This window comes from Malaya genurostris, chromosome 2, assembly GCF_030247185.1.
Source record: "Malaya genurostris strain Urasoe2022 chromosome 2, Malgen_1.1, whole genome shotgun sequence".
Lineage (NCBI taxonomy): Eukaryota > Metazoa > Arthropoda > Insecta > Diptera > Culicidae > Malaya > Malaya genurostris.
This window is the reverse complement of record NC_080571.1, coordinates 46,864,540-46,885,534: the sequence shown is the minus strand read 5'-3', so window position 1 is coordinate 46,885,534 and position 20,995 is coordinate 46,864,540. Positions and strand designations below refer to the sequence as shown.

Sequence of the window (20,995 nt, the reverse complement as noted above, 5' to 3'; positions counted from 1 at the left end):
ACCTCAACACAAGTTGAAAAGCACAAAAATGGTCATACGTGTAGTAACTAATAAAATATTCTAGACAAGTAGGCCATTTTTCTTTTGCGCGTCGCGTTGCTATTTTGATTTCTGATCAGAGCGGGTTGTAGTTGAAAATGTTTTTTTTCGAATTCAAGAATTAATGGATAATCCAGCACTACGTACACTTTTTTATGGTTAACCCAACTCAGTTTTGACTTTGTTAACTAGAAACTTTGTATGTGACACAATTTCTACTGCGCTCTTTCTTCCATTATTCGTTCCTCAATATTTGTACCGTTCACATAGGTATTGTTCATTCATCTCAGACCAACGAAAATGGGCTTTGGTGCGGAAAGATTTCGTAACGCAAATCGATTCGCCACCGTAAGCTACTTTCGATTTTACGACTCCGTACGGTTCCCCAATTTTTCAGTTGCAAAGATAATACACGCCATGTTTTATTGAGTGTGACGTTGGGGGATGGCAAACACTAATGAGAGTTCCTCATTTCCACATATTGCACCCTTCAAAGCGCTTATGCAATCAGCATCGAGCCTTAATTTAGCCTACTCCTTTTCAAAAATAGACCTGGTCCCGTTTCGCTACATTGCGCTCTTTACTTTTTAATCACACCTTAATTCGATTATACAACCCAACCGTTTCACTTACCTAGCACTTTCTTTTATTTCTGCTTTTCCAGCCGGAGGAGTGGCCTTCGAATCCGGACGACTTTATGGATCTGTTCCAGTTGGAAAACAATCTGCTGTTCAGTGACGGCACGGCCGGCGACGGCTCAGTGGACGATATGAATGACATTACGACCAGTCTGATCAACAACCTACAGAACGGGTTCACCAACTATGGCGAAATGGGTGCCGCTGTTCCGTTGGAAGGATCCGTGCATGCGATGTCACCGAATTCATCGTCGGGTTCGGATCAGGAGTTCCATGGCTTTCCGAATAGCAGTGCGGCCTCGATGGCCGGCAGTGGCTACGAGGATGATTTTATCAGTGCATCCCCGCAGGAAATCACTGGATCTTCCCCACTGAAAATGGAACTGGACGAAGCGATGACCGAGTTTAGCACGTTCGAGCGAACCATCGAACAACAGCAGGTCCTATCTTCGGCTGCCTCGGACAGTGGCCTATCGAGCGATCATTTGGATTTGTAAGTGTTTTTAATTTTTTCTTTGAGAACGAAGAAAACGGGAATGTATTCCCCAGTAAAGTACACCGAAGGTGTATGGCATGAGTAATGTGCTTCTAGACAAATGCTACCACTATTTCTTTAGGACATAAATAGAGTTAGCTGAAAACTTCAAGCTCCCATCACACAGTCACACACATAGTTTTAGTATGACAGTCGAAATTCTTACCTCGTAGTCAACCAATCCATCTTCTCAGAGCAGTAACGATGTTCGAAATGAGCGAAAAACGAGAACGCTAACTTTAGATTGCTGTACCATATTCTCGCTAACGCCAACCGCAAAACTATACGAGCAAAACCAGATGTTTTTTCAAATAACTCATGTTCATGTTTCCACTTCCAGCGATCCGGCAACGGACTATGATGCACTCAGCCCGGCTCTATCCTCCCCGGGACCATCGATCAGCGAACGTGGGGGACAAAATTCCCCGCCACGTTATGTCAAACAGATTCACAAATCACCGATAGTGGTCCAGAAACCGGCGCAAACGCTTGCCACTGTAGCGCCAACAACACATCAACCGGCATTGGTAACGAAAAAGGAAAAGTTGTCCGTGAAATCCGTTGTGTCCGGCACTCAGCCGTACATCAATAAGAACCCACCGACGGCACAGTTGACCAACGGAAAAGAGGTGAAGATCTATCGTGTGGCACCGCCCAAGAATGGTCAAACGATAACCGTCGCCAACGGGACGAATGCCAACAAAAAAGTTACCCTTCAATTGAAAAATGGTGCGGCCACTGCCGTGACGGGTAGAACCGGTGGTACGGTGTTTATTAACAATAAAAATGTTGTGCTAACTTCAGCACCCGGCAATGGTCAAACAGGCGTCCGCCGGGTTTTTCGTGTCCAGCAGCAGCAGCAACAAAACGGACGTTCGATTCTTGTTCCAGTTTCGATTCAGGATCTTCGTACTATCAAAATCGTAAATTCGGCGACCCTGAAACCAAAACCAGCGAACATCAAACTGGCCGCCGCCAATTTGCTTCAACAGTCGAAGCAAGGCTTGATCCAGAAAAACGTGGTCATGGCCAAGGAACAGGTAATAGTTGACGATGGCGATGCAATGCAAAGTTCCAGCGACAACGAAAGCTTCGTTTTCGAAGACATTATGCAACAGAGCAACTCCGTCATTGAGAGGGTCCAGAAGCAGCAAATGGTCAGCGATTCGGATGCCGAGCAGGACTTGGATGACGACGGAGACGGTGACGATGGGGATAGCATTGTCGGTGGCGGAAAGACCGCTTCCGGTGGCTATCAGAAACTGGTTCTAACGACAGAGGAGAAACGCCTCCTGTCGAAGGAGGGCATCAGTTTACCGACCAGCTATCCGCTAACCAAGCACGAGGAGCGGGAGCTGAAGCGGATTCGCCGAAAGATTCGCAACAAGATTTCCGCCCAGGACTCCCGCAAGCGGAAGAAGGAATACGTCGATGGGTTGGAGGAAAGGTAACGTATTAAATAGTTTTTGTATTTGTTTCGATATCTATGAAAGACTACTTCTTTATTTAGTAGATAAGAAGTTCTTTGAAATAAGTAGTTTGTTTCGAAGATTTGTTGATAAAAATCGTTTTTGGACATATTCCGTTTACCACAAGTGCACATGGCCTGCCATATTAGATACTTTTCAAAGAATTTCGACCGTTTCATTCGTTCGAAACTATCTTCTACAGTAAATTCGTTTTTACCCGTGAAATATTCTCCACCTGGTAACTGTTTGAAGTTCCGCTTCGATGTAAGTCTCATCGTCATTAATGCAGTACCAGTTCTTCATTATTCGGTTCGTCTAAAGTCTCGATTCCGTAGCTTATGCGATCTCAATCCAGATTATTTCTTGATATTCTGGACGGAACTTTTCGGAACACCGGTGTCGAAAAGTTTGGATTTCACTTGAAGCTAACAATCAACGCTTTCTCGTTTTTTTTATTAAATAAAGTTCCCGGTTTCCGCTCAGCTCCAGATTTGTACATTGTCAGCGATTTCTGGAATCTTCGAAGAACCCTTGAGAATTTATTCAATAATAACTGCATAACTAAGCGGATCTACACAATACACACAATGGGTAATTTCGTTGAGGAATAAAAAGACGGGCGGGTAATGTCAGCGACATAATTGGATTGACCGCGTTCTGTTAGAATGCGACTCCTGAATATTGATGAATATTATAGCCACTAGATTGGTCCACAAAGAAAATCGACATAGCAATCATTTCGTTGGGTGATTATGAACGCAAATTCACACTCCAATACCAATCACGGTATCGGAATTGTAATTCTAACGAACCGCACATAGTGCACTTGATTCAAATCAGATCAAATCAAATATTCGTATTACTAATAGTGTTTTTATTGAAAAATACTGGTGACGGTTTTGCACTTTCGAGCAGACATGGCAATGAAACACCATGAAAAATGTGCATTTCTGCTCGATAATGCAAAACCAGAGCAATTCACACCACCAGTGTTTTTCAATGAAAAACTACATAAGATTAGGTGTTCAAATTCACTAACAAAAACGGGAACACAATCAAAAAACGGTATAGTTCCTGGTGCATAATTTTACTTAAGATATGAACCAAGTTATATCGAAACCGGTTCTTTAGGGTTAATTGATTGGTTCCGAAAATAACCGAATAAGTTATTTTCCCTTCGTTGAACAATGTCAATATAATGTCGATGAAGCCAGCTTAACTTCCCACGAACTCATTCGTTTTAGGTGATCTGAGAATTGTGAATCGCTCGGAAGTTCTCGCATTTCAAATGATCGCCTTTCTTGTAATTGGGGCAGATTACTCCTTCCTTCCACTTCTCCGGTAACTCCAGACGGTGACTTCCATAATCCTGAGTTCCTGACTATTAATCGGTTCAGACAGGTGGCCAACTTTCGTGGACCCATCTTAATGAACTCAACTGCGATGCCATCGGTCACCCAGATTGGAGGTTCAATGCATACGGCGATGATCTTACAAGCCAGTTGCAGGGTTGTTACGGTCGCGCGGATTTCGTGATTTTCGCGGATTTGCCGCGATTTCTGCTAAGTTTTTGATGCTATGGCGCGGATTTCGCGCGAATTAAAAAAAACTATCATTCCACATTTGTGAATTATTTGTTCAAATAATAAAAGTTCTTTGCAAATTTTTTAAGCTTGTGAGATTTATGAAACCCTAACAAATTGAAGATGGACGAACGTTTCAGCAATTGGTCGAGTTGGCCGAATTGGTGAATTTTCACCTTGATAAAACCAAAATTTACTAGAAGGTGGTTCTAGCAAATGTTTTCTTCAGTGGACAAAATTTCGATTTTATTCTCTTCGATCTCGAGTGATACAAATTGCTATTTCAACAGAGCTGTTACCAGGAATTACAAAACCTATTCGATATATTTGATTGCGTTTTCCCATTCCAATGCGGAAATCAAAAGATGATTTCCGCACTCAAGGATATTGATGTCTGATGAAAGATATCGTCTCAGTGAAAACACGTTCAATAATGCAAAGAACGTAATAAATGGAATGCTATTCTTCAATAATATGGTCACCAATTTTGTGTATGATAACAATCGCATTCTTAAAGCAAAATTTGCATGACTGGCTTACGAAGCGCAGTTGGACAAGAAAAGAAACGAAGAAGTTCTGGGATTCCATCCGTGGTGATAGGAAATTGTTCTAATAGTTTGTTAGTACCTCTATCCAACATTTTCAATTGTTCTATGCGTTCTGGAATTTTTTCCTGAAATATGGAAGAAATCCTATGTGAACAAGGGTATAGTATCCAACTACCGTGTAATAGCTGCTTTGTGCGCTGTATCGAAGTTGTTTGAAATTATAGTTCTAGATTTTATAACACACAGTTGCTCTGACTACATATCTGATACTCAGCATGGAATCATGCCAAAGCCTTCAACTTCCCCAAATTTAGTAACCTACACTTCCATAATCATACGTTCTTCAAAAGCACGACTACAAGTAGATTCTACATACACCGATTTTGCTGCTGCGTTCGACAAAATTAATCATCACATAACGATCTTTAAATTAAGTAGACTGGGATTAAACGGACCATTTTTAAATTGGCTTCGATCATATCTAACTGGTCATGACATGATAGTGAAAATAGGAGACTGTACAACCTCACCATTTGCTGTTACCTCTGGAGTTCCCCAAGGAAGTCACCTTGGACCGTTTATAATTTTATTGTATCTCAACGATCTAATTTTTCGATCAAGTGTATGAAGCCATCGTTCACCGATGACTTTCATATTTCATATTTCAAAATGGGTTTAAATGCCACTCAATTCTCCGTCATCTCTTTTAGTAGCAAAAAATATGTATTTAAGTTCCACTATAATATTCCACAAACTGTTCTCGAACGCGCATCGTCTGTTAAGGACCTGGGTGTTCTTCTGGTATCCAAAGTTAAATTTTAAAGAGCACATAGAGCAAAGCTATTAGGATTTATTTTCCGCGTTACTAAAAAAACTACAAGGATCAGCCCCATGGGGTTGATCGAACCATTGATGTGAAACAAGGCAACCAAAATTTCTAATGATCTACAATCAAACAGTTCAATCAATCGTCACACTTTTTTTTACGTTGCTGACAGTATGGCCTGTATAAACGATGATTCGGAGCATTCACCTGCCTTGAACTGACCGAGTTGCTGGAAGCTACCAAAAAACGTCACACCAACAAAGCATCCCAATCCAGAATAATCTCTTCATTGCTACAAGCTGAAGAACATGAAGATTCATCGAACGCAAAGTGTGTCTAAAAGATGTATGCCACAAACAAATGATGTATTTAAATTTCAATTTAATACTGTGTAGGTCCCACTTTCCCTATGTCCCCTTACTAACACTAGGGGAGTATGCCGCCCCGTAATACGGCATCCCTTTCTCTCTCCCAAACAACAAGACAATCGGCCACGTTAAGCTAAAGCAAATGAGCCCAATAAAATTTTATTTGAAAAAAAATATCGTCACACTTTTGAATTCGCAAATGTACGAGAGTCTGCTTAGATTGAACCAAAACCGAACACGCGAACCCAGAATATAGACTTTATTTATCGTGATTTGTATTTGTTTTGTAGCCGACGAAATTACACCAATAACCCAAATGTATGCAATTATATGTTTGTACACGATACGGATATCGATATTTAGGCTTGCTATACGGATATCGATATTTAAGCTTCTTTTCGCAAAGCTTGTGTTCAAGTTTTGTATGCAAGCAGTTATTTTTATAGCGTTTCTCTGCCTTTAAAACCATTCTGCGATTTCGGTTGAAGCGATAAACTTTTTCTCTTTATCAATCGAGTTCTTTTTATGTAAATTAGAAATAAATCTAAAGCACTGAAAAGTTACCCCGGGGTAGTTGTCAATTTCTCAGGCAAAGCGACATAATATGGATTTTCATCCGATCTTGCATGACACAAGATCAGAGCATAATAATAAAAGCTTCAAATCGTATATGGCACTTTTTGTCTTGCTGTGTAGCAACAACCTACCCATAGCATGGTACTCGTAGGACTGAAACGTTAGCTATAATTTCGCTTATATTTATAGATTCGCGTGCTTCCAACAGCTCCACTTTAGCATCGATTGACCAATCAGAGCGATGCTTTCACTTTGATATATCGCCTACTGCTTCAAAACCGTCGACTATGGCAGGGAAATCCGGTATGCCGGAAATTTTTTGCAGTAAAATAGGACACTGCTAGCTATTAATCAACAATTCAATGATATACAATAAAAAAATCATGGTTATGAACATTCAAATCAATGTGTAGAAATATTTCCAATCAAATGGTGAAATAATAATGATAATTGATACAAAATAGACTGAGCTGTAAGTGTTTAAAACCTGACCACATTTCTACGTGTATTTTTCTTGAGTTTCTGATTTGCAGCTCTATATAGAAAATAAAGATGTGTTCCACATCAAAATTCTCTGATGTGGATTGCTTGTAAGCTCTGTATTGCGCTTCAGTTCGCTCAACGCTCGAATATGCTGCTGTTATCTGGTCACCTTATTACCAAAACGAAATCCAACGCATTGAAGCGATTCAACGCTAATTTCTCCGATTCGCTCTCCGACGTCTTCCATGGAGATATCCTTTAAACTTACCGTGTTACCATGACCGCTGCAAACTGATTGATCTCGATTTATTATCTGTCCGTCGCGATGTTTGTAAGGCTAGTTTTGTGGCCGACATACTTCAGTCGCAGATCGATTGCTCCGAGCAATTGCAATTGTTACAATTTGAAATTCAACGTCGTAATCTTCGATCCTAATTTTTTCTTCGGATTCCCTATATTAGGACTTATTATGGATATAACAAGCCCATTGCTAGCATGTGCCGCATATTTAACAAATGCTCAATTCTTTCGGCTTTCATTTATCACGTAATGTTATCAAGAAATTTTTTCTTATGTTACTGTCTCATAAGTTTTAGCTACTATAGAAGCACTTTATCTAAGGAAATGTATCATTTGAATGATTTTAATCTATTTATACAAAAGATGAGGAGATTTTATGCCTGCTGGAGAACAATTTGACAGAAACTAGCTCCAGTGGACATTCAGAGTGAAATCTGACAACAGGAGAAGGCGCTATTATAATTGAAATTGAAATTAAAAAGAGTAAATCAGATCATCCTGATGTGGTCTACCTTATAATTCTTCTTACAAAAAAGAAAATGCTTGCCGAGCAAGAAAATATTGAAGCAAAAAAATGTCTTCGCTGAAATTCTTTCAAAATCGCATTTGTAAGCATTTTTATTTTTACTGTAACATGTTCCGTACATCAGAGAATATTAATTAACTAAGGACATCGAAAAAGATGGAGAATAAAAATGAAATCGGTTTCATGGGGTTTCTCAAAGTGACGTGTTGTATGCAGATTTATTTATTGTGTTTATATGAAAAATTTATGCAGATTTTCAAATTATATTTAAGTGAGTTTTCAAGTTCTGCACAAAATATCACCTTCATTAAAATAGTGGTGTAATGCTTCGCTAACGTAACAACCCTGCAGTTTTCATATGTTCGAGCCCCGACCTGGAAGTCAGGATAGTGTCACTAGGATCGTAGTACTAGCCATGCAATGATTCTGTACGCTTAAGACTCGGCTGCAAAGTCTGATGGAACAGAGAGGCCAAATTCAACAAAAGGAATGTATGTAATGCCAAGGCTTTGAGCTTTTGCATGGCATCCTTAAGATCCCTCAGTGTGGGAGCTGTGGATCATTTCCGTCTTCTGCTGCATTGACGTAGTCGTTTCCTCCGTTATCTTTGAACCCCCATGCCTACGTTCAGGAGCTCATCGAAGTGCTGCTTTCACCTTTCAATAACCTTACGTCCGTCCGTAAAGAGGCTCCCCTCCTTATCCCTGTACATTTCGACTCACGGCACAGGGTCGTTGCGGGATCTTGTAGAACTTCCGTGTTTCTTGAGAGCGGTAAAGCAGTTCTATTTCCTCGCACTCTTCTTCTTGGTAGCTTTTTTCTTCCGAAAAATCTATGGTTGCATTTACTGTACTCCAACAGTCTTCTAGGGAAGCAACATCGAGCTCGCTCTCGTCTGGCAATGCTACCTTGAGTCTGCGAGTATTCTGAGCCGACATCCGATTGCTTCAGTCGCTCTAGGTTGAACCGTACATTGCTTATGACGGAGTTTAGGGCGCAGTTTTACCAACACCAGATTGTGGTCAGAGTCGACGTTAGCGCCACAATAGGTTCTGATGTCGATAATGTCGAAGAAGTGCCGTCCGTGGTGAACTCCAGGGGTAACGATGAGTTGTAGGTCGTTTTCGTTTGTCAGTCGGTGGGCGCTGAACTTTCTAATCGTCTCACCGCGGTTGGTTACCTGATCTTCTCTAAAGTTGCTCGCAGCCCAGCCAGGTTTCATTGAGACGTAGGGATAGGAGTTACTGGGAAGAGGCTAATGACCTCAATAGGGTCTGTATTACGTATTACTCAGCCTTTACCAACATTTTTAGGTGTGGTGTTCACATGATATATTCCGCAGCTATGCGAGCCACTCAATAAATACTTTGCCTACAAAAGTAATTACAATTGTTTTGGAAAAGTGAAGATTTGTTTTCTGCATAATTTCCATTTAGCGTGATTCATTTGTCCAGCGATCAAGCTTGAACTTTTTTTAACCTGCCCGTCCAAATAATAAGTTTTCCCAAAGTCTGTAAAATAGGTTCCCCGTGCGGTGATGACCTCTTTATTCGTTTCCAGTCTATTTCCAGTGAGTGACTTCTCTAGGTTTGGTACCAAATAGAAATCACAGGGTGGCAACTCGAGAGAATACGGTGAATTTGTCCTGCCCAGTGGAACCCGTTCCTATATTTACCTCAGACTCTCAATTTGGATAGAAAAATACAATAAATAAAACATAAATTTCAATTTAATAAACCATCGACGATAAAAACAACTTTAGAATTCTAACAAACAAACCGTTTCTTCCACCTTCGCAGGGTCAAACAGTGCACCGAGGAGAACCAGACGCTGCTGAAGCGTATCAAGATTCTGCAAAGCCAGAACCACGATCTCATGAGCCAGATGAAGAAGATCCAGTCGCTGCTAACCAAGGGTACCGGCAAGACCACCCAGCCGGCCACCTGTCTGATGGTGTTGCTGCTCAGCATGGCCCTGGTGGCGGTACCGAACCTCAATCTCGGTGGTTCCCACCAGCAGCAGAACATACAGGATTCGCTCGAGATGGCCGAGTTGCTGCAGGAAGCCGCTGCCGATAAGACGCAGGTACAAACACAGGCCCAAAATCGGCGCTCGCTTCTGTTCGACACCAAGGAACAGCTGGGTGACGCACTGGTTGACGAGGAGATGAACTTCGATGACATCATGGCGTTCAACGTGAATTCACTGATTGCCAGCGAGCATGACTATTCTTCCGAGGGGGAACCGAAGGCAAAGAGGGCAAAAACTCACTCGCTGGTGGAGTACGACGTGGACGACGACATTTGGAACGGAAGCAGCAAAATACGCATCAAACAGGAAACCGAAGAGTTCAATCAAAAAGTGCAGAAAATACAAGACGCTTTCGAGCAACAAATGAATCAACTAAATTCGGAATACAATATAAAAATGGAACACAGTGAGATAATCGTCGATCGTGAACTGCTGGATTCGATATCCAATAAAAACAACTACAATATCGACACATTCGCTAGTTCTCCTGGTTTGGCTATTAAAGACGGGCAAAACATTGAGTTGCTGGTGACAGCAGCAGGGGCGCGAACGATTTCATCGGAAACAAGCGTAGAAGAGGTTGGACGAAAATTGAATGCTTCGCAACAGATTCAACAACAGAATAATAAAAGAAAGCTGCTCCTTTAAAACAAAATCCAACCATTTGCATTCATAAGAAAAAACTTTCGCAGGGCTGTTATTTCATGTGTAAATATAAAATTTATTAGGAATTATTTGTAACCCGTAAGAGAGTTATAGGAAAAAAAGAGACCATTAAGTTTCTCTAGATTTTAAAGCTCTGCAATCAATTGCAAATTGATGGCATTTCGTTCTTTTAAGTATATCCATATAACTAACATGCGGAATAATTTAAATAATTCAGCACCGCTACGATGCTTTGCTCTTTTGTTCCGAGTTGTCAAAAAGTTGGGGCAAAAGAGCAAAACAGAGCAAGAAATGAATTCTAACATTACACTTTTAGTATTGAGACGTACTGGTATCTTTTTGATTTTTTTCTTAGGTCGTAGAAAATCACCATCTGTTAATAATTATTTGTTAATGTTTCCTTCTGTTTTAGTTATTATGAACTCATTGTGCAATTATGTACCCGTCAGGGCCCTATAGCGAAACCATGGACAAATTTATTTGTTTAACAAAAATGTCTGTTCTAATGTTGTCCTATCACAACCTACCAAACCTGGTCTTCTAGCTACTTTATGGAACGTTCAACGCACGGGATATATTTTTAATTATATTACTATTACACTTAATGCCACTTGTTTGACCCCTACCAACATCTCTCATCATAATGGATAGCTACAATTTGAACATCGTAGTTCGAAACGATTGTGGAGATTGTGTCCTTGCTCATCGTGTAAAGAAGAAGGTTAGAAAACAATGTTCGTATGAAAAAATCGATGTCCGTTGCAACAGCTTAGATTGGTCTACATATGTTGTTTATAAAAATGTATGCTGCATGAGAATTTATAAGGCGTATAATTATTGTCACATTCACATACTACTCTAATATATTGCTGTACATAAACAGTAGAGGGTACCCTGGTTATTGTGAGAACATATCCGACTATCCATGTGAATGTAAATTGGAAAAAATCTTATTTTCTCGGTAATAAATACAGGTATACGTGGAGGGGGGGGGGGGGGGGGTCTCTTCGTCAAGGTCGCAAAATTTCGCAAAGGTCCCTTGGTCTCTTAACATGCTGTTGAATTTCTATTCGGATCGAGATTTCGGTTCAGGAGCAACGGGATAAAATGTGCACAAAAAAAAGAAAAAAAAAACTTGTAGGTTAGAGACATAACGTCGAGATTGACTTGAGACTGCTGTCGATAAGGGGCAGATTAGAGTGCCTATAACCAGAGTGACGAATTCTCATCCGTAATGTTGGCAACAATTCAAAACATTCAATTAGCTTTACATTGAATTGACAGGTCGATTCCTCGTTTGGAACTGGTAGCTGTCATCCCAAACGAACAGCTGTCGTCACTCTGATTATAGTCACTCTAGGCAGATAACTTCGAAAATGTACATTTATTCACCCCTGTTCTGTTTTTCGATCGAATCGGATTACATCTTCCGACTGTCAAAATTTGAATTCTGTAATTCAATAGAGTGATGATTTTGTATGGAAAACTCGAACTCGATCGAGCTACAGAATGAAAAATTTCGTATTCGATCGAAACAATCCGATTTGAACGAAATACAGAATCGGGATGATTTTGGTACATTATTCTACTAATAAATCAACCATTTCAAGTAAAATCTCATTAGTTCTTTGAAAAATGCTTTAGATTCTGAAAAGAAATGAAGGTTACCATTTCTCTAACTTTCAACACAGTTTAAAATTATTTCCACGAGCAAAATTCCGAACAAATCGGTTGCCTCTCATTTGGCGAACGGCGCACAAAGTAAATCTGTCACTTGCTAAACGGCTACAAAAATAACAACATATAGAATTTTGAGGTTGATTACTTCATTTCGGATTATCATTTTTCATTTTTCGAACCGATTAAATGTATTTTCTCTGATACTCGCACGCAAACGACTAGCAGCTGAGTGATGTAATCGCGGGATTCATTTAGGGCTTTCAGAAGGTGGCATTTTTTACGATGTTGAACGCTGTTGGGAGTTTTTTTTTCTCGAATGATGGCTTCATTTGCACTCGTTTGGTGCGAATTTCGCTCTGCAAAACTGCACAAAGCTAATCAAATTATTCCAGATTTGCACTAAACCGATGATTTTTACCTTCGACTTGAAAAGAAAGTAATCTTAATTGTTCTTTATATAACAGTTAAAGCCATTAGAACAGCTGATTTTGTGTAATATTTCCCATCGTTGCCCACTTTTCGTTTCCTTTTTCTCCAATGCAAATGACCAGCAGTTGGATGAAGCAATCGCTCTTGTTTGAAGCGAAACTCACACTGCGAACTTCTAACAGCAGATATGCGTACAGAAGAACTAGTTGTTTTTTTCTGTGCTCAGGCTTGAGGAGCGGAGCCTCATATTCGTCATTGACTGAAGAACCAGTTGAATAATGCCGGATGTAGTTTTATTGTCTTGACGTGGATGATAGCCTGCGCACTCGTGTCTCTGTTCATGGATTATCATAGACTAAAGCTAGCAAACGCGCATCAGTCTATTTATTGGTTGATTTTTATGTTTCGTGTTTGGACTTATTTTTTCACTATTTAAACAATGCTTTTGTAATGTAAGTAAACAATGTTTCACCTTCTTCCATTCGTTTCGTGAAGGAATTAGAGAAAATATTCAAACAGGGAAAAAGTTATTGAGAAATCAAATCTAGAGTAATTTCGTTACACTTCCGTCTTGTGAAATTTTGAAAATGCACCCAGATGAGCATAGTAAAGAAAGACGTAGTCCTACGTTAAAAACGCGCACTCGACTTTCTCAGACACCGAGATTCAAATGAAATGCCCTATTAAATTTTTTACCGTCACTGCTAACCTCAATCGGATGAATACATTTTGACAGTTCAGCAGTACTGTTTGTAAACAGAGATTTTTTTGTTTTTCTGTTGACAAATTGAATGAGAGCATTTACGGTCCATATCGCCTAAATAAAGTATTAAAACATTTGCTCACAATTTGATACGGTTTGTTTTTAAGATTTAATAAATAAAAGTGACTATTTGCAAAGTGTAAAGATGATTGTTTGAAATGTGTTCTTCGATTTTTGTTTAAGCTTGTTTGTAAAGAGTACCGCTGAACTGTCAAGGATGAATTTTTGTTCATTCGTGACGTCACGATAAAAAATTCAATAGTCCCATATCCTGCTATTGAATTTCAACCGGTTCTGACTTCCGGTTAGGGATAAAGTTGAAAAATTGCGCTCGATTGACCGATAGACCGATTTTCAAACGAAAAGTCTTACAATCCCATTGAATCCTACCTTACATGCTGTTACACGTAGAGAAATGGAGCATGTTCAAAATAGTAAAGCTGTTGGTAAATTTTCAAATTTGATTTATGATGGTTTCTAGCTAGAATATGATTGTTTTGAACTAATTTCACCCTTCAACATCAACAATATTCTCTGTTTGATTTGAATCAAAATATTGATCGAACAAAATGAAAAAAAAACTTGTCCCGGTGGATTTTATTGTTGAAATAAACTAACTATTTATCACATGTCATCCAACGTTGCACAATGGGGAAAAAAAACCAGAAAACCCGCTAAGAAATCGGGAACCATGGAAAAAGGCAACAAACAAGAGTGTTTCTTATGTAAAAATAATCCAAGAAATTCAATGGAATGGTTTTTAATGGCCGCACGAATCGCCATTCTGCTCGTTTTACTCCAAATGCCCAGCAGTTTTAGGGTTTTCTGTAGTATTTGTTCTATAACTTGAAAAGAAATCGAGTGCGGTCTACTGAAATAGTTTGATTTTATGTAAAAATGTCTGGAGAACCGATTGGAAGAATGTAGACTGGCCGAACGAAACGTTCTGGTGACTATTTTACCCCAATTCCTCTTTTTCATTATATCTTATTTTAAATCGCCCTTAAATCTCGGTAAAACTTATTGGAAGTTTACTAAATTTAGCTTATCTTATAGAAAAAAGTCTGTGGAACCGAATGGAAGAACCTACACTGGCCGCACGAAACGTTCTGGTGACTATTTTATCTCGGTAAAATAGTCACCAGAACGTTTCGTGCGGCCAGTCTTTTTTTCATAAGATAAGCTAGATTTAGTAAACTTCCAATGAGTTTTACCGAGATTTAAGGATGATTTACAATAAGATATCATAAAATGGATAAAATAGTCGCCAAAACATTTCGTGCGGCCAGTGTCGATTCTCCAGACTTTTTTACATGAAAGTAGGCTATTCCAGAATACCGCACTCGACTTCTTTTCAAGTTACATAGCGAATGTTATAGGAAACCCCAAAACTGTGATTCGTGTTACCATTGTAAACCATTCCATTGAATTCATTGGACATTTTTACATAAGAAACGCTATAGTTTGTTGACCTATCTCAATAAGTTCATGAGTTACAGAATTTTTTGCGTGTTTTCATAGATTTTTCCTACTGTGCGTTGTGTTGATGTTATCGGTAATGTAATTGTTTACCCAATCATACTTTACCGTTATATTAGGAAAAAACTGGTTTAATTTATCTATGATCTTATTTTTGTAATGTTACAACTAAGCTTGTTGTTTAAATGAACCGTATTAGTTTTATTTATTATTGTTTATTAAATTTGTACACGTTTTACAAGTAAAACTGTATCTGCTTCATTAATTTCCTAGAGAGGTTTTGAATAATTTAAGCGTATGTATTGATGATATATTTGAAAATTGCATAGCATTACGTAACACATTTTCTTTACAAAAACATATTTCATGCAGGAATTCCATCTTGACCGGACTGATGGAGCACCGAACCGTTGGATGCTATTTAACATAAAACACCAGGGCTTGATTGTGGTAATGTGAATAATTCGATCGTCTCGCGACAAAAAAGCCAACTGTATTAAATTTAATTAAAAATTTAATCCAAACCGACAAAGAATTTGAAAAAAAAAATGGAAACACAGACTAACAAACATGACAGTATGAGTAAATTCTTATAAAAATAATTTTTCGTGATGCACTAGTTCCACCTATATTGTACTGCGCGAACTATTTACTATTTGTACACCCCTTGTGTTATGTAAAAGTTTTTTTTACTAGTTGGTTTCCCCTCGTTTGTCAACACCGATCAGCTGCTTGCAGGGATGCCTGATTTCATCAAAATATTTGAAAATGAATCGTCACAATAAATTATTGGATTACGTTGATAATATATTTAACTTTTTCGTGATGTTGGGAGGTAACCATTTATTTGACTCAACGTTGTTCATCTAGACTATTTTTTATTGTGTTGGTAGTTTTCACCCGAAATTAAGTGGCGGCAGACCAGAAGCAAGTAAATATTGTAACAAAACGGGTTCAATTTTGTATTGCGTTGGAGGATGAGAAGTAGGCACAATTATGTATATAGTTTTGGCAATATGTATTAAATCTGTATCCTGCATGAAATTCGCATGGACGTATACAAATCAATACATTACAGGTAATTCTGTATGAATAGCAACTCTGTTGGTAAATGAAAAAAATAAACACAGTCTAGATGACAGACAGGATGTTTTTGATAGGGTAACGTGGCGCCATCATGACACATGTGAGTACTGTCCCAACTGAAGGAATATTCGAAATGACCGTTAAAATGATTGAAGAATCTAATTTGAGTGTCCTGTCTGTTAGTCTGTGACAAAAGTACCAAAACTGCCTAGTCAATTTGTTTGAAAGAAATTATTTTATTCTTAAAAACTAACAAAAATGTATGAGTTCAACTATCAAAAGAGTTCAACTAGAAAATTTGTGAATTTAATGCGCTAAAATTTTAACATTATCTCAAGTTCGTTCATTGAAAACTAATTTTTTAAATTGAATATACTGTGAAATTGCTTGTCAAGAAATTGACAGAAACGCACAAGCAACATATTTATTATTTTTATCAAAATATTGTTTGAACAAAATTAATTCAATGAGAAAAAATTATTATCACGTTTTGCAGTTTCAAGCAGCAATATTTGCTATATCAAATCAGATTTTTTTTGTCACTATTTCAATAAAAAACTCGTTTTATGAAACCTAAATTTAGTTCTTTTGATAATGTTTTTTTCTGCGTGAAGTAGGGTAACAGAGGTATTTTGGCCCACTTTAAGATTGATTTTATTTTGGCCCACTTTGTAGAAATATCCACCAAATGTTGTAATATCTTTGAAAAACCCTTCCGCAATAGATAATTGAATGAGATTAGCTTCAAATTGATGCAACATGGGTTACTTAACATCGATAAAATCGATAAAGTTTGTTAGGTGGGCCAAAATACCTCTGTTACCCTAGTCGTTCCCCTTCGAAACGTGTAAAACATTCTCGTCCAGACCGCCATAGAATAAAGAACGTTCAGTGTTTTATCTACATAAAGTAAAAACTTGCTTAACTTAAAACCGAACGTCCGAAAAATCCCACGACACAGATATGTACCGAATACTTGTAAAATAACGCAGATATAATAGAAATAGAAAATATAGATAATTCAAAAATTGCTTTTAGGCCCATTTGAAATGTTTACGTCGATGTAAAAAAAATACTCAAAATTAGATTATTTTACGGTTTCGTGCATAGTGTCGTAGTTTTTAATATGAAGTAGTTTCCTAGCAACGTGTATATTTATTTATCATGCACAAAATCAACAGCCGGATTATTTTGATATTTCAACAAAACTTTGAGACTTTCTAGATTTTTTGTAGCTGAGCTACGAATCAAGTATTCCAAGTGTATCGTTAGATTTCGCTGTCTTTAGCACGGATGGATTCGGTGTTGGACAAAAAACTACTCGGTTTCCGACAAATCGCCCAGGAAAAGCTGCAGCACATTCTCTGTTCAATACCACTGGACAAAGACTTGGTAATCGAGCCGACATTAATTAAGCCGTTGGAACATATTGTAGGGGCATCATGGCTCAAGTAGGTCCTCTATTCTATCCGTTGAATGATATTTACTAAAACCTTTCGTGTTGCAGGAAAAAAGGAATCGATAAAATCTACAAATTTGATTCTAAAAATGCTCCACCAAAACGAAAACAGTTCGTCTATCTGATCGGTTGCAACCTTCTAACATTCAAAAGTGCGCTCGATCAGATCAGTAGCTACCAGAGTCAAATGTCGAGCAGCCTGATGATTGCCGAAGCGGACAAGGGTAGCAAACAGTACCACGTCATCGTTTTTCCTTTGGTACTGACTAGCTTCGAACAGCTTCTCGAAGAAGAAGGTCTCCACGGGCTGGTAGATTTATACAGCTTCCAGTGGGACTTCATAGCGCTCGATCAGGGGCTACTGAGTTTGGAGCTGCCGAACGTCTTTGCTGATGTATTCGTTCGACAGGACTGTTCAACGCTTGGGTCCATTGCACAAAGTTTAAGGATTTTCGATATGGTGATGGGTAAACCGAATCTGGTTTTCACCTTGGGTAACAATGCCGAAAAGGTGATTCAAATGATGCAACAGATTCAAGCTGGTAGAAAAAGCAAAAGCGAAGAAGCAAAACCAACTCCCGATTTCAGTGCAATGCTGATCATCGATCGAGACAGAGATTATCCGTCCTGTTTGCTAACACCGGTAGTTTACTCTGGTTTGCTACTAGAGATACACAAATTTAATTCTGGTTCGCTGACTATTGATTCGGCTGGCAACAAAATTAGAAATGGAAAATTAACCATTTTGCAGAACCTGGATGAGAAAACGACTAAGCAGGAAATAACTCATTTGAGAATGAACGGATCGCAAGATTTGATTTATCAGGAAAACCGTTATCGACATTTTTCCGAGGTGATTGGTCTGCTGAGCAGCCAAGCCAAAACTCTAGGACTGGAGGGAAAAATGTACTCGAGAGAAATGAAGCTTTCCGAAATGAAAGATTATGTTACCAACAAACTACCGAAAGTGGCGGCACAGAAAAAAGAACTGTTCAAACATCTACTGCTTTGCGAGACAATCGTTGAAGAAATCGGAGCTAATTTTGAAAAATTGCAGCTCATTGAAGAAAGTATTCTGACAAACACCAATCGGAAGCAAATTCTGGCCTATATTGAGGAACAATTAGCAGCGGATGCTCACAAGTATAACACGTTAAGATTAATCTGTTTGTATCATATCACGATCGGTCTAACAAATGAAGATATGACTAAATTTATGACGGCTTATCTGAATGCTTTTGGTTATCAAATTCTGACTGTATTCAATAGCTTGTACCAGGCAAAGCTATTTCCTGATACGACGAATTTAACCAAAATAAAAAAGCTACCGCAAATCTCTATACCAATTCTCAAAACTCCATTTCAAATCGAGGCCAACAAGTTAAAGTTACTACCAAGCGACGTAAGTCAAAGCTCAGATTCGGTAGTTTCTCCCAGTAGCCCAACCAGTCCGACCAGTGTCGGTAGTTCCAAGCAGTGCCCTAGTTATGTGTTTAATGGAAATTATATTCCACTGATAGCCCAGCTGTGCCATATGATCGCGACAGCGTCCAGTTTCGAAGACCTGAACAATCGTTTCGGACATCTCGAACGGCTTCGATTATCTGGGCAAAAATTTGGGCCCAAAACATTCCGCGAGCTATCGATTACCAGTGCGAAGGGCGACGTGAATCAAATTCTACCGCTCAAGGGAAAACCGATATTTGTTTTCGTTCTTGGAGGTATTACCTACGCCGAAATTGCGGCCTGTCGTCTTGTGGAAAGTTTAACTGGAGGGAAAATAGTACTGGCCTCGGACTCGATTCGATCCGGTTGTGATATTATTGACAGTGTTGTTGGATGCTGATGATATTGCGAAAAGAAAACTCGAATTTTCAATCATGAGTAACCATTGTATTATCCTAAAAACCATTAAAATCACACAAATCTTCTGCTGCCTACATTTGGTCAACGATTTACTTTTCCCGTCATTCCAGGCACTCTGTATAGGAACTCACCGTCATCGTCGTAGAAACAATCGTCCAACTGATACGTTGCTCCCTGCTTGTACAACTTTTTCGGTATTTTTATGAACTCGCGTATGTCTGGTTTGGATTCCGGCGACTGATCTGCGTCAACCGAAATCAGTTCCGATTCGTATCGTTTCACTTTCCAGAAGCGAACATTGTCCGATATCTCATCGAGCATAGATTGACCTTTTATTTCACTGGGCTTACCAAATTCTTCCTTCATTTCGCCGAGTGTCTTCGGGTCTCGATCAGACACTTCTCCAATCAAAAACGTGTCTTTTCGGGGAGCTTTGAAAGGTATGCTTGGAGTTGATTTTAGATCCTGCTCGCTATCGCTGATTTGCTTTGGTTCGGCGTATTTTTTGCAACTGGTAATTATTTGACAAAATTCCCCGTCTGTCAGAAGGGACTGAATGTCATACAAACGTGTCGTTTCAAACAAAGGTTTCTGAACTTCCTGAAAGTTTCGATGAACAAATTGATTCAGATGTGCCGCAAATCCATCGTCAATGTTCTTAATTCTACCAGATTTGAACATTTCCCAGTTTTCCCGGACAGCTTCGTCGTGTCGCTCAATTCGATTAGTATCCCGTGGGGTCCATTTAGCTTTAAGGATTTTCACAATAGTGTATCGATCCGCGGGAAAGCTTCCAACCAGTTTGTCTACACTCCACTCTTCCGAATCGAAATTATGCAGATAGCGAATCTGTTCCTTCTCTGACCAGGTTAAAAAATTGAGCTGTTTTGTTTTAAAGTATTTGTTTCCCACGATCCACGACTGCAGCCGTTCCCTGTATTGTTGGGTATCCTGCTCGTACTGCCTGTGGGACTTGTGAACCTGGCTAAAATCAGCGTCATCCAATTGATCCAAGTCTTCAACGCTCGTCTGTACATGTTCATTGTTCAGCAGGGCCATCCGACGATCCACTCCCGGGTTCCGGACTCGTCGTGCGTAGCATCGTACCAAAAATTTTTGTCTCTGGTACGCGATTTTTATAATTGAACGTAACATTCACTTCGTTATGGATTCTATCAAATACCGACAATTTAAAGGATGTATATTTTTTAATTAAAGGAAAAAAAACACTTAAGGCGTGTTGGTTACTAATATACAACCACTGCAGTTTTTTTGACAGCCGATGGTTATGGCACGCCCATTCATTACTGCTCAGAGTAAAATAAAATTTTACCCTAATTTAGGTACTGAGCGCACTGAAAAAAAATACATGGTAGATAATCTACACCTAAGGCCGAAGGCAGAGTGGACGCGAGAAGCTGTTTCGAATGGGTAACTGACTTTAGCAGCAAATCAAAGGAGCCCTGACAGAGTACAAGCGAGAAATCTGCTCAGCTTTCACTCTGACAGGGTCCCTTTGATTTGCTGCTAATATCATTCCCGCACTAGGTTTGCTAATGTCAGTCACCAGCTCGGCACAGCTTCTCGCGACCACTCTGCCTTCGGCCTAAGACAAGACCTGATATCTGGAGCGACTGCTTATATT

General features: G+C 39.2%; 3 protein-coding genes across 5 annotated transcripts in view; 2 read left to right on the top strand and 1 right to left on the bottom strand.

The window, feature by feature from the left end:
- The window catches only part of LOC131432751 (uncharacterized), a 74,199-nt gene extending 62,726 nt beyond the window's left edge, over window positions 1–11,473 (top strand). For all 3 annotated transcript variants that reach the window (XM_058599248.1, XM_058599247.1, XM_058599246.1), the window contains 3 exons: window positions 704–1,170; window positions 1,553–2,659; window positions 9,691–11,473. In XM_058599248.1, the coding sequence (XP_058455231.1) occupies window positions 704–1,170; window positions 1,553–2,659; window positions 9,691–10,570 (2,454 nt within the window). In that variant the 3' untranslated portion in view covers window positions 10,571–11,473. The remainder of the gene's footprint in view (window positions 1–703; window positions 1,171–1,552; window positions 2,660–9,690) is intronic.
- A 5,726-nt stretch (window positions 11,474–17,199) lies between these two features.
- On the top strand, window positions 17,200–19,416 carry LOC131430697 (vacuolar protein sorting-associated protein 33B). The gene is made up of 2 exons (XM_058595855.1): window positions 17,200–17,476; window positions 17,533–19,416. Exons 1-2 carry the CDS (start codon window positions 17,319–17,321, stop codon window positions 19,328–19,330), a joined length of 1,956 nt encoding a protein of 651 aa, XP_058451838.1. The 5' UTR covers window positions 17,200–17,318; the 3' UTR covers window positions 19,331–19,416.
- On the bottom strand, window positions 19,362–20,645 carry LOC131430698 (uncharacterized). The gene has a single exon (XM_058595856.1). The coding sequence runs from the start codon at window positions 20,503–20,505 to the stop codon at window positions 19,432–19,434; it is 1,074 nt and encodes a 357-aa protein (XP_058451839.1). The 5' UTR covers window positions 20,506–20,645; the 3' UTR covers window positions 19,362–19,431.
- Window positions 20,646–20,995: the final 350 nt, after the last annotated feature.

Excerpts from the sequence above, each read along its gene's own strand:
- LOC131430697 (XM_058595855.1), top strand. The coding sequence starts at position 17,319 with ATGGATTCGGTGTTGGACAAAAAACTACTCGGTTTCCGACAAATCGCC. Across the intron at positions 17,477-17,532 it reads GTAGGGGCATCATGGCTCAA|GAAAAAAGGAATCGATAAAA; the intron begins GTAGGTCCTCTA and ends TTCGTGTTGCAG.
- LOC131430698 (XM_058595856.1), bottom strand. The coding sequence starts at position 20,505 with ATGTTACGTTCAATTATAAAAATCGCGTACCAGAGACAAAAATTTTTG.